The sequence below is a fragment of the Stylophora pistillata genome, chromosome 14 (genome assembly GCF_964205215.1).
Source record: "Stylophora pistillata chromosome 14, jaStyPist1.2, whole genome shotgun sequence".
Classification (NCBI taxonomy): Eukaryota; Metazoa; Cnidaria; class Anthozoa; order Scleractinia; family Pocilloporidae; genus Stylophora; species Stylophora pistillata.
The window spans coordinates 1,169,630-1,182,761 of record NC_142532.1 but is presented as its reverse complement, the minus strand read 5'-3'; the positions used below and the strand labels follow the sequence as shown (position 1 = coordinate 1,182,761).

Below are 13,132 nucleotides of genomic sequence, written 5' to 3'. Positions count from 1 at the left end.
GGCTGTTAGTGTTGACTGTCCAGGACTATTTTATAAATTTGTCTGGAAATCTGCTATGTGAGTTTGAAAGCTCTTTTTTAAAAAAAAAAAACAAAACAAAACAAAACCATGAGACTGCGATTTGAATTTTTGATTTTCAGCTATCATCAGTCTAAATCAGAGTAGCAAGATACTGAACACTGATAATCTTCAAGATTTTTAATTCAAGCACTCATTAGTGGAAAGACAAATGGAGAAAGTTCACCACTGGTATTGAGAGATCTTCACCTTTGTCTTGGTTTACAGTTTGAGCTTTGAGATGCTTGTTCGTGCCCACTTTCTTGTCATACTCCTGTCCAACCCAACAACATTTGTGAAAAAGGCAAGATCATTTATCACGTACCATTATTCATCAAGCTATTGGGAAAGTTGAGAACAAACACAACGATTCTAGTTCATTTCTTCTCAATTCTTCTCCCTCTTTTTACAATAACTTATTCTGTAAGCATTACTGACAAATAACAATCAGACATGATATAGTTGTGAAAAATTACTCTGAGAGACAGCCAGTGAACTAAAAATTATCAAGGACATTCATTGCAAGTTAAATTTACACAGTCAAAGGAGGGAGGGAAGGAAGGGAGGTCTTTCAGCTTTTTACTTCATCCTCAGTGACATATTGTGTCAAATTTGTGATTAGATTCATTTGGTTTTGTTCAAGAAGTGTTGTGAGCCTTCTAGAATGTTCTGTCACCATGTGCAATAACTGGCCATGTTGTTCAGTTAAGTGTGGCAACTTAGCGTAATCTACCACATCTTTTCTTGAAAGAAGCTTCTCATCAACTTTTCCGCCCAATATCCCCATTTTTGGCTGTTTCTTAAGTTCTGTGAGTAATGTCTTCACTTTTGCTTCTTTGGAATATGTGACAACTGTTGCAGCCAGAAACAGAGGTAGTATCTCTCTGTATTTGGTATTTTCCAAAGCCTTGCATGTAATTTTGTTTGGGAACATCTTCACCATGATTTCATCCTTGCCAAGGGTGTATCGTAAATCTTCCCATTCGGCTGTATTCATGTCACTGAATTGGCAAACAATCACCATGTTATTCATTTCAAACACATTTCTGATTTCCTCTGTTATCATGAGTTTTCTGGTGCTTGGCTGTGAACAAAACATAACAACATTTGTATTTTGCCTGCACATGTATGTATTCTACTGGTCAGTACCAAAGGAAATGTATAGAAAAGAGTAAAGAGAATCTGGATTATGATGACGGGGTGTAAAGGGTTTAAGGCAGTGCATTGATGGTTAAGCTGAACTTGAATATTTACCAAGATCCATTCGCTCCAATTATCAATTGTTTTAAGTCTTCATCACCGAGAATTAGTTTCAGTGCAATTGTAATAGAGAGATATAGGGAAATGAACTCACTGATTTCGAATCCTTTGAAGAAAGTCCAACAAAGAAATGGTAATCGGAGGTTTTTGAAAACGAATGAAAGGGCACAGTAGCAGCCTTACAAATAAATATTTGGGAGTACACGCGTAAAGTAGCTACTGGACAACCTAAGAAGAAAACCAAGTTGAAACAATATACTTCAACACACCTTGACTTTATATAACTTATTTCTCCCAGCTTTACAACGTGCAGCCATGTTGGACAAGTTACAAATGAGTTTCAACTTTGTAATCGAAGCCACGAAGGGCAATCCAATAGATTTAGTTCTGTTTCCAAGCATTGCAGCCGCCATGTTTGAACTTTTTTTTCCAAATCGCGAGAGAATGGGATAAACTCTACTACCCAGTGCTTCTCTGTTGTATTCCTTATACAAATGGCGGCCTTCAGTTGTGGTTAGGCCCTCATTTTCAGGAATTTTTGACTGTCGATTTCCCCCCCAACATGAAAGATGATCTGCTTATAATTCAACTTTATTTTATTGAGAATATTTATATTAAGTGTCTAGTGCATTTAATTCGTCATGTTCTGAGCTAAAACCAAGATTGTGGAAAGCTCTCCAGCTCTTCAAGTGTCTGAGCAAACAGTAAGCTTGTATCCCGCTGCAGACGATAGTTGTCCATCAGAAGAGAGGGATCTTCTTTAATGGATCTGGAATCGATCAAAGAAGTTTTGGGTGTGAGTAAATACCAATATTTACTGTAATATAGTAAGACTTATGAATATAACTTGGTGAGTGATATGGTCTCCAAGTTCCAATGATCTCTGATAACAATTCCTTTTCAATGCGGACGGTTAAGTGACAAATTACTTGTTCATTGTTTTTGAATCAGTTATTTTTTATCAGCTTTTCATTATATTGTGCTTTTAGTCTATTCTGTCAGCTGTTGTAAGTTGATAATTTTTTTAAAATCAAATTTAAAAAATTTTAGATTTTTTGTCCAACAGCTGTTAGCACTAAAACTCATGTATACATCTGTCTTGCTTCAGTCTTTCTCCAAATCAGAATCACCAAAAAGATTTCAACAGTTGAAGAGTAATAAAGATTTTGTGAATGGAATATTTCAAAGCTTACCTAACCAGTATACTCATGAGGTGAGTGGAGACTGGGAAGGAACACAAGGTAGTATCCCTTTATCAACATATTGCCTTACACCTCTACTCTTTGGCTGATAATCAAAGAATAAAATTCAGAATTTTTTTCCTTTCAGCTGATAGATTCAGTTTATAAAGGTCTATTTGAGTTGTATCATGAAATGGGAAAAGCAGGCAAACTGTTTGTTCTTCAGTTTGTTCCTGTTTTGATTTGGAATTATCTGTCTGCAACAACAAGGAGAGATAATCAGGTACAGTAAAATATTATACATGCAGCTTTGAATACAGATATTGAATAGATGGTTTATGACAGTATTCTTTCTTTGTAGATTAGGTACATACATGTGCTTATAATATTATTTTAATGATAGAGATAAGAAATTTTTTTCCAGAAAAAAGCCGCTTTGTACTTGTTATCTCTTAGAGGTGATTAGCATCTGAGTTCTCCTAGCTGTATCCCCTCTGAATCAAATGATAAGGTCATGAGAATACCAGGGTAAAGGAAATGATTTTAACCAACTGAAGAAGCTCTTGATTGTCAAACAAATTCTCCTTGTCAGTGTCGAAGAACATTTATAGACACTACTGTGGAGAATAAAGGGTATAAGTGAAGGGTATAAGTGGTTAATGGAATGGAGTGATATGCGTGGGTTTTGTTGGCAATTAGATATTTTTTATAAAAACAATGGTACTCTTGTTTATTCTAAGGCTTATGGCAGTCTAGAGGTTCTGTTGTTGGCTCTTTATAATGATGTAAGTACAACAAAAATATCAAATTCTATTTAAATACTGATGATATGTAATGGTTGTTGTTGTTGTTATTGCTTTAGTATAATTATTATCAGGGAATAGACTGAAATGTTAATTTTAAACCAAAACAGGTGTACCCATCTAGGAAGGTGTTGTGAATTTGTGCAAAACTATTAATGCAAAACAAATTATTATTATGCAGTATACACGTTTGGATGCTAGTGAGCTAATCAAGATAGGGCAAAAATTCGTAGCCTATCTGCGTGACAGGACTGTTAACTATAATAATATCTAATACTACTTAAATATAAATGATCAATATAAAACAATAAAAGTGTCAATTAGCCCAATACTAAGATGTTTTTTTTAAATGTTCATGATTTACTGTTCGGTTCTTAAAATATCCTTAACTTAAAATGTTCATAAAATCCTGTTCATAAAAACCAAATCATAATGTCCTTAAAATTCTTACACTGTAACCAGTTTAAATGTTCTTGCAACTTCTGTTATTATTATTATTATTATTATTATTATTATTATTATAACTAGTGGTTTTGGTGTTTCTTGTTCTTTTGTCTCTATAGGTTTTTGATTAAGATGATAATGATTTATCACTTTAAACTGTCTTCTCCTCTTTACCCTTTATTATTATGATAATAACTACAGGAAGTTGTTAATGATGATGGAGAGCAGAATGTTAAGAAGTTTAGACTGCCATCACTTTCAAGGCCTTCAATTTACCACGAGGTAGAGTTTGATTAACAGCCTTTTTTCTTTCTTCCTATTACCTTCCTGCTTGAAAATGTATTGATGTTGTAAGGAGGAATAACTTATCGGTTGCTCCTGGAAGTAAAAGGATTAAATGGATACTTTACTAAAAAATATTTGTTTTTAATACTTCTTTAGAATCCACAATTAGAGCAAACTGCAACAGAAGTTGAAACTTTATTTATTTAGAAGTTTCTTATTTTACAGTAAAACTAACTTAAATGTTGCAGATGTTTACTTATTTGAGTTTCTGTATCAAGCCCCAGCAGAGCTTTACAGCATCTTCGACACTGACTGAGACAGCTCTGAGCCGACATGAACAGAGTGAAACAATTGTGATATTACCAGGTCCAGGAAAACCACAAAATAAAATCACAGCTACACATAGGTTAGGGTTATGATTGTTCTTATTTTCAATTTAATAAGGTGATAAACATCATGTGGCACTGTTTTCTACTTGTTTTTATTGCTGTTGTTTTTTTTTTTAAAGGGGAAAAACCGTTAAGCCTTTACACCTTAACATCGGTTTATATATTCTCCATACTGCTCTCTAAGCATTTCCTAAGGTGCTGACAAGGAGAATTTGTTTAACAATCAAGAGCTTCTTCAGTTGGTGATCATTTCCTTTATTCCTGTGACCTTGATGTTTGATTCAGGGTACCCTGCGAGGAGAGCCTTTTTAACCCATCCTTGAATTGAAAATGGAAAAAGGCTCTGTTGACATCCTGTTGTTGCTCGTTTGAACATGCGTGGTGGTTGCCTAGACACTAATCCTTTTCCAGGCCCCCTTGAACTATTGTGGGTGCAGATTTGGTTATCTGTGTACATGAAAAACAAAGGCATGCACACCAAAACTGATTTGACTGGAGGCAAAACCGGCTTGAGTAGCCGGGAGGTTTGGGCTTTCAGCATTTCAAAGCAACAACAGGATGTCAGCAGAGCCTTTTCCCTTGGAGGATTAAGAAGAAGAAAAGAAGAAAAGGCTCTGCTCGCAGGGTAGACTCAGGGGTGATGTTGTAAGAAGAATTTAGATGGTTAGTCACTCTGAGGGGTCAATGGGTTATTATAACATAACCAAAGTAAAGCGCGTACTCTGATTGGTCAATTTAGTGTCCCCCATTTGCCCATGGGTGTACGCTGCTGACGTGAGCAAATGCAAAGACTATTTTTCCGCGCATGCCTATTTTTTCTGGTCACGTAAGATTTGTTGAATAAAATGGAACTCTATATTAGCTACAATGTATCAATGTTATGTTATAAAACAAATGGTAAACACCACAGCGTACACTATTGAGTTATGGATGCACTTGGGAGGTTCGCTAAGCACTCAAGAAGCTAGAGTGACTCTTGGCTATTGCCTCATGCGACTCTTACGCTTCTTTAGTGCATAGCAACCTCCCACATGCAGCCATAACTCAATAGTGTACGCTGTGGTGTTTACCATTTGTTAACCCATTAGTGGCCGCAGCTTTTGTGGAAAACTGTGTTTTGAAGCTAGTTGAGCAGATTTCGGGTCACTGTTGTGGTTTTAAAAGCTCAAACTTACCAAAAACCCCTTGACAGCTTGTGCACTCGACGGCCTTTCGATCCAAATGCAAAATGGCGGCCTGAAAATCTCGGGCACGCGCAGAGCGCAAAATTTCGACATAGTTTTTGGGTTGAAAAGTCATGCCCCACTTACGACTTTTACTTTTCTCTCTTTCTCCTGCCCTTTTTTTTCCCTCTCCTTGCCTGAAGTTTCTCCTCACTTGCTGGAAATTGAGTAGGCTTCATTTTGGTGTAGAGATTTTTCAGAAACCACTCATTATTTTCAAAGCACATGCTCGGAAAGGTAGGTGGGTAATGAAACACGATTTTCGTGCAGATTTTCAGGTCAGAGTGACATGGTCTTTTGGCTATTTCTCCAATCTCCTTCACTCAATTGCGCTCGTTCAGGTATCGTCTGTAAGATATTTTCAACCTGTTCAAGTACGTGCTCAAATTCGTGCTCCAGGGTTAAAAGTGACGACGTCACAAGGTGTAGAAAGGGTGTGGGTCCCCATGGGCGCATATGGGCGCACTGGACGTCAATAGGTTAAAGAAAGGTAGACTCTGATGTGGATTACGTCCAACAACAGTATGTTCATTCAAATTGATAATTTGTGGTCTGCCCCGGGCATTAAAGAGGAAAACAGTAGATTGCTGTCTAAGCATCACCTGCTATAATATACTTTTAACCAAGGCAATTAAAAGGTGTAGCAATAGTGTGTGGTCACATTGCCCTTTGTCATAAGAGCTCATTATTTATTTTGCATCTCTAATAAATCTCTTCCTTTTCAGGCTTTCTGTACTGAGTGTGATTCTTCATCAGTATAATGCAAACATTGTCTATTTGTCAGATGCCTCTCATTGCAGCTTTTGTATCATGGCTTTGAGGTATAGTTTTCCCCTTCATTTTTAAAACTGTTGTGCCAGAAAGTATATTTAGTTGGAGAAGAACTTATATGGTACTTACATCTTCAATCTTATCTTAGATTTGAAAATATGTTCAGAAAACAAAAAGGTGGGAAAATTTTAAATTGCAAACACTTTTACTTGAATTAATTAAACACTCAGTGCAGTCACACAAGTCTTTATGTGCCTAATTTATTTCATGGACTGTAGGAAACCAAAGTGAAACAAAGTGAAGTGGAAAAAGACATTTACAACAGAAACACGCTCACAATAAACTAGATTTCAACAAACTGGAACTTAAGCAGAACTAACCAAAAATAATTGACTAAGCCAAGACCTAAGATATGATAGTACACAAGAAGCACACAATATTTATAAGACTAGTTAACAAAAGCTACATGGATGCAAAAACAAGAAGAAGCAAAAACAAAAAGGAAAAGTTTCAACAAAGACAATTATACGATGAATATAATTATGAAGTTCATATATTTTGAACTGCGGTTATAGATACATATGATGCACGATCCTCGCAGTAGAGAGTGCTATTTATGCAATAGCGAAAATCAGACCTGAAAAAAATCAGGCCTGTATGGGATTTGAACCACTGACCTCTGCGATACTAGTGTAGCGCTCTACCAATTGAGCTAACAAGCCAACTGGGAGCAGGCCATTAAGTTGATTCGTAATAAACCCGTGATGATCACGGGTTTATTACGAATCAACTTAATGGCCTGCTCCCAGTTGGCTTGTTAGCTCAATTGGTAGAGCGCTGCACTAGTATCGCAGAGGTCAGTGGTTCAAATCCCATACAGGCCTGACTTTTTTCAGGTCTGATTTTTGCTATTGCATAAATAGCACTCTCTACTGCGAGGATCGTGCATCATACATAAAGACAATTATGTTACCCTGGTGTTAAGTGTATTAACTACCAGGTGATACTCTCAGTGTGTCATTAATTTTAGCATAAATGTAAGTTTTTGATGTCTATAATGTTACTAGACCTTAGACCTGAGGTAATTAGGTGTCCCCAATTAGTGTACGTGGTACGCTAGAGATTTTGACATGGAAATAAAGTTCTTATCTTATCTTATCTTAATCTTAGTGAAAATTTACAAAGAATTGATGTTTTATTTTTTTAATCATAACATGTTATCTAGACTGGCTAAATGTGGCTTTTACAAACTCTGTCAGCGGGCAAAAGAGGAATCAGGGTCAGCGTTTTCAAGTGAAGAATTATCAAGACTGGTAAACCATCCCAGAATATCACTTAGCACAGAACTAATTCAGGAGATGATATATGGGATTTATTTCCTGATGTAAGTGACCAGCATGTAATATCTCCTTACAATATCACCCCTGAATCACATATTGAGGTCATGAGAATAAAGGAAATGATTACCAACCAAAGAAACTCTTGATTGTTAAACAAATTCTCCTTGTTAGCACCTAAGGGAATGTATAAAGAACAGTATGGAGAATATGCATACTGATGCTAGGATTTTTCAAGGGTACTGCTTTTTTAATGCCTGCATTCAGGTCCAAAAGGAAAATGAAAAATACAACTGGTTTGGAAAACTTAAATTTAAACCCAGGGAGAGTTGGAATTTCTACAGATATGTATGTTATTATGCTGTGCATCGGCAGTTCTTGTACTTCTCTGTCAAAAATTGGAAACCTTAACATGGTGACATTTTTCATAACACAGCAATGATGTTAATTTTAATATACAGGTACAATGGTCAAAGAACTCTGGCCACCAAGGCTCTGGAAGATCTTCACTGGCGGGCTACACACAGCTTGTTTGCCCCAGCTCATATAGTAAGGACTTTTTATATCTGTAATTTGTACAGTTTTTTATTTTATTTTTTTGTACCTGAAAGTTCATTAATCTTCATCAATTTCTACGTTGGATTAAAATTTTCTCACTCAGTTTTGGTATTCACTTAATGGTTTTAGCTCACCAATGCCATCAAACATTCTTTGGAACAAACTGGAGGCCTCCCGAGGGATGGTCCCTTGGGGCTGGAAATGTACCTGACAGACACACAGGACAACCAACATATCAGTAGTAAGACTGTGCCATCAGTCAGTGGCACTATAATGGAGGCACCAGGTATATTTTACTCTGATGGGGAGTCGTATGAGTCTTGTCTGGAAACTATTGGTGGTGATGAGGTTGATAACGCTAGTGATGTGTATACTGATACTGTTGATTCAGTTGATAATTCCAATGTCAAGTACCTTAACACTTGGCTATGAATTGCTGTTTCTTTTAACACACACAGCTCAACAGATCATTTTATTTTCTGACAACGGAGTAATGCTCAAAACCTCATGTTCAGAAACGTTTTAGAGGGGCCAATTTACATAATCAACTGATTTATATAGTCAAATTATCTTGCAATGCTCCAAACAACATAACACCACAGTTTCAATCTTTAAAAATGTTTCCCCTTTATTTCATATTCAGTTACATCTTCTGTAATTTTAATACAACTCTACCTGGTATAGTTTTTGATTGAATTGGAAATTATAGGTGGAGAAAATTTCAAATGCAGAGATGTTGAATATATAAAACAAAATTGGTAAATCTTGCACTCCTTTGTTAAATATAAAAATATGTAAGATCTACACACACAAACCCCTTTTATACTGCTCAGCGGAATGCTTTTCACCAATCATCTTGCTAAATAACCGACTCACCAACTGCTTAGTTTTCTATAACTCGTAGCAAAGTGCCAGACCACAAAATCCAAAAATCAGGGGTTTACATTGTTGTGGAAGACTCATTATTTTATTCTTTTTGCTCATGACCAATCAGTAACACCTTTGCTTGTGGCTAGGAGTGTTTCAGTTCAGCATTTACAACATTTAGCTTAGTACAGATAGTCTAAAGGGACCATTCTTTTCTTTTAAAATGAAATTATAGTCACTTGATATGTTCTCATGAAATATAATTTAAGACTCAAAATTGATAAGATATATATTTCTCTATGCCTGTATTTGATGGTACAGTTTTGAGGTGTTTTTGCTTGAATCAAGGGGTCAAACTTAACAATATAAGTATTTATTTTAATTGAGTAAGCAACAGTCAATGGTACAACTGTAACGGTAAATTTGATAAACTGCAATGCAATGATAAAAATCTTTAATAAATTAAACAAGTAAGCCTTTATATGTTTTTTCTGTAAATAAAATGTGTATGTAATGCAGTGTGAGAAGGGTAAGGCTAAATATATATTTATACATAAATGTGTAGTAGGATTGAAAACTAGTTTATTTTTTGTGGTATTTAGTGAGGTTTGTGTTCTTGCATCCTTGCAACTTAGATTTCAATACTTTGAGCAATAATAAAGCTTTATCGAAAGTTGCTGAAAATAGACAATATTAAGTCCTTGCTATTATCATTTGTAAATACATTTGGCGAAGAGTAAATGTAATAGAATCTTGTTTAATTTTAGTCTATTTTGTATTTGTGTAAATCTACTGATGTCTTATTACACAAATGTTGCAATCTGATTGGCACGTATGATGCACGATCCTCGCAGTAGAGAGCGCTATTTATGCGATAGCAATAATCAGACCTGAAAAAAATCAGGCCTGTACGGGATTCGAACCACTGACCTCTGCGATACTAGTGCAGCGCTCTACCAATTGAGCTAACAAGCCAACTGGGAGCAGGCCATTAAGTTGATTCGTAAGAAACCCGTGATGATAAATCAGATACGATGAATATATGAAGTTCATATATTTTGAACTGCGGTTATAGATACGTATGATGCACGATCCTCGCAGTAGAGAGCGCAATTAGCCTTACCAATCTGATTGGCTACACTAACTCGCTATCTATTCCTTAGTAGGCAGTGAGTAAAACAAGTAGCTTTACTCAAAAAAAATAAAAACAGGAGCGTGTCTTGTTATGAAATTTTTAACGACAAATAGATGCATGCCAAGAACAAAAACATTATTTTTGTGCATGAAAGTTGATGGGGACATTGCCCTCATTGACTATGGCACATTATAGTTCACCACTAAATTTTCTCCGGTTCTTATTGGTTTAAATTGATCACGCGACGGAATAGTGTTCATCCGTGGAGAGTCCCTATCAGCCCATAGTGCCCGCCCGCGGAAAATACCCGGATGGATAGTGCCCGTCCGCGGAAAATACCTGGATTGATAGTACTCATCCGTGAAAAGTTTTGAATAGTTTGACGGTCGCGAAGTTAGGCATATCGGAAAAGCAGTGACTTTTCAATTCTGACAGGTATAACGTATCATTTAGCCAATGTACGGTTGCGAATTATTGACATTTGTGACAAGCTGTAGGCGCGGAAGAAAATTTAGTGGTGAACAATAAAAGCAATAGAGTGTTTATGTCTCGGAACTATCGGTCTGATAGTTACCCCTTGGAAATTTGATGTTCTTAAAACTAGCATATTTGTTTTAAGAACATCAAATGTCCGCGGGGCAACTATCAGCCGATAGTTCCTCGACAGAAACACTCTAATGATTAAATAGAAATCTTGGATCAAAGTGTGTAACTGGGTAACTCTGTACCTACCCCTCCCCTAACCCAACATCAACTCTAACTTGTTATCAGTTGACCATAGTTGGGTTAGGGGAGGGGTGCCGATACACATTAATCTGAGTGAGGAGGGGGTAGGTGGTCAGTTAACCCAAAATTTCAAGATTGTAATCTAATTGTTAATTATGAAATAGTCAAGATAAATGTAATTCTGTCTAAACTGTTAAGTGTAGCTACTGTCTCATTTTCTCAAGGCGAGTGAAATTGAGACTTGAAATCACTGTCAATGTGGATTGTTTGTATCGTGTGTTAATAATTTGTGTTGATGCTTTGTAAAATGTCGTGTAATTCTCAGTGATGCCAATAAATTAATGACTTGCGCAACCTGTCTGTATTAAATCAATGTTAAAAGTAAGAGTAATATTTATCTGATAAAATACATGCAAATAGTAAAAGCTTTAAGCACGCTTTGTCATATTTAGCGCTGAAAATTATGCTTCAGAAAGCTTTAAAGAACAAAACTCCCTAAAGAGGTGTATCCAAGGACTTAAGCATGTGTAAACTACGTCCAAACGTCTTCTTTGCTTTCGAAAAACAAAAAACGTCCCGCACAGGTTTACCAACAAGTTACCACTCATAAGATAAAACAAACAACGTCCCGCACAGGTTTACCAACAAATTACCACTCGTAAGATTAAAGGTAGGACGTGTGGCGCTCTCAGCCAAACCGAGGTAAGACGCTCATGTTAAACCAATCAGGTGCAAATCAAGCTGCTCTTTGAACTTTCATTCATTTTCTTGTTCTTCAAAACTTTCCCCTTGCAACGGATAGTGTTATTAATTAGAATAAAAAAGAAGTCTGATATTTTAAAGGTAACAGGGAAATTCCGTAAGAACGATTATAAAAATTTAGAGCTCCATCGCTTGCGAATTCGCTGTAGATTTCGGAATAAGCTTGTCAAAAGTGATCAACGCTTACAGCAATTCCCAAGTTAAAGATCGAGACTTTGTCTTCATAGACTCGACCAGTGAGCTTGGAGGAGTCCTTTTTGTAGTTTGCTTTTTCTTCTCCTTCGGGCCTTTAAGAATTTTGAACGGGAATGGGCTACATCGAACCTTTTCCCGCCAAAAGGCACTTGCAAATGACAGCCTGCTAGGGCTCTAGTTTTCAACGCCGTGCAATAAATTTACTATTTTGCTTATATCTGTGATTCCCCAATACAAAATAAGCGAATACTTGTTTCGCGGGGTAAGTTCAAAAACTGTCCAGTTTTTGTAAATTATTTTTGTTGTTTCCTTGTTTTAGTGACTGAAAAGATTTTGGCCTTGTCAACAAGTGGGATGAACATAACAAGCTACGGTGATACAGCCTTTCCGAAAGAAAACGGAGGAGTTGATGCCGAAGAAATTGAAGTCCAAATCAATTCAAGGAAAGGGGGTTCTTCTTCAGACCAGACAGCATCGCAAACGGCAAAGTCACATAAGAAAGCTCACAGTCTTGGCCACTTTAAAATCCCGGGATTTAAGTCTACTAAAGAGCATACTGAACTTCAACACATACACGAAACGGTTTCTTTCGAATCACCACGAGCTGCTTTGTCGGATATCAATGTTCCTTCGGAAAAACCCGATAGTGTCGAAGTCTTGGCAACCAGCTTCAGCGAATCGGATGTTTTTGACCACTAACTGTGAGATTCGGAAAAGGCATTTACCGTTAGCCTTGTTTTTATGAAGATATTTTCGATGAAAATCAACTCAATTTAGTTGAGTACCCGTTGATAAAAAAAACGCAAATGAGGTTGAGGCGCTGAAGGTGTTTTAGAACTGAACTGACGCCACATCATTTTCAGTCGTTGAGTTAGCTTTGACGAATTCTTATAAAGCGTAAAATGTTGTCAATTAAAAAGAGCCATATATTTATAAAGTAGGTGGATGTACACATTGACAGTTCTGTAAACGTTATATTAAATCTCTCAGGATAAAAGCAAGTTAAACATTGAACGAGTGTTGATAAGCTGTCTCGCCAACGACGCCAAGAAAAACATCGAGTAAACGGCATGGAAATGTACAAAGTTTCTAAGCGCACGTGCGAAGTAGTTCTTAGTTCTTATTAACCGAGCGGGAGG

General features: G+C 36.6%; 2 protein-coding genes across 3 annotated transcripts; one reads left to right on the top strand and one right to left on the bottom strand.

The window, feature by feature from the left end:
• Nucleotides 1–183: 183 nt before the first annotated feature.
• Nucleotides 184–1,764, bottom strand: LOC111343530 (large ribosomal subunit protein uL10m). Its single transcript, XM_022950722.2, has 2 exons — nt 1,587–1,764; nt 184–1,141 (listed from the first exon to the last, which is right to left on the bottom strand). The coding sequence occupies exons 1-2, from the start codon at nt 1,728–1,730 to the stop codon at nt 629–631; spliced, it is 657 nt and encodes a 218-aa protein (XP_022806457.2). The 5' UTR covers nt 1,731–1,764; the 3' UTR covers nt 184–628.
• A 59-nt stretch (nt 1,765–1,823) lies between these two features.
• On the top strand, nt 1,824–13,007 carry LOC111343528 (hyccin). Of its 2 annotated transcripts, none has more exons than XM_088745736.1 (11): nt 1,824–2,113; nt 2,426–2,530; nt 2,647–2,781; nt 3,239–3,283; nt 3,947–4,027; nt 4,279–4,436; nt 6,368–6,463; nt 7,639–7,797; nt 8,212–8,299; nt 8,438–8,594; nt 12,313–13,007. In XM_088745736.1, the coding sequence occupies exons 1-11, from the start codon at nt 2,081–2,083 to the stop codon at nt 12,690–12,692; spliced, it is 1,437 nt and encodes a 478-aa protein (XP_088601862.1). In that variant the 5' UTR covers nt 1,824–2,080; the 3' UTR covers nt 12,693–13,007. The 2 variants fall into 2 exon arrangements, with proteins under 2 accessions (XP_088601862.1, XP_022806455.1); XM_022950720.2 differs by having other exon boundaries at nt 1,827–2,113; nt 4,309–4,436.
• The last annotated feature ends 125 nt before the right edge of the window (nt 13,008–13,132 follow it).

Excerpts from the sequence above, each read along its gene's own strand:
- LOC111343530 (XM_022950722.2), bottom strand. The coding sequence starts at position 1,730 with ATGGCGGCTGCAATGCTTGGAAACAGAACTAAATCTATTGGATTGCCC. Across the intron at positions 1,142-1,586 it reads ATAAGTTATATAAAGTCAAG|CCAAGCACCAGAAAACTCAT; the intron begins GTGTGTTGAAGT and ends TTTTGTTCACAG.
- LOC111343528 (XM_088745736.1), top strand. The coding sequence starts at position 2,081 with ATGGATCTGGAATCGATCAAAGAAGTTTTGGGT. Across the intron at positions 2,782-3,238 it reads CAACAAGGAGAGATAATCAG|GCTTATGGCAGTCTAGAGGT; the intron begins GTACAGTAAAAT and ends GTTTATTCTAAG. Across the intron at positions 8,595-12,312 it reads CACTATAATGGAGGCACCAG|TGACTGAAAAGATTTTGGCC; the intron begins GTATATTTTACT and ends TCCTTGTTTTAG.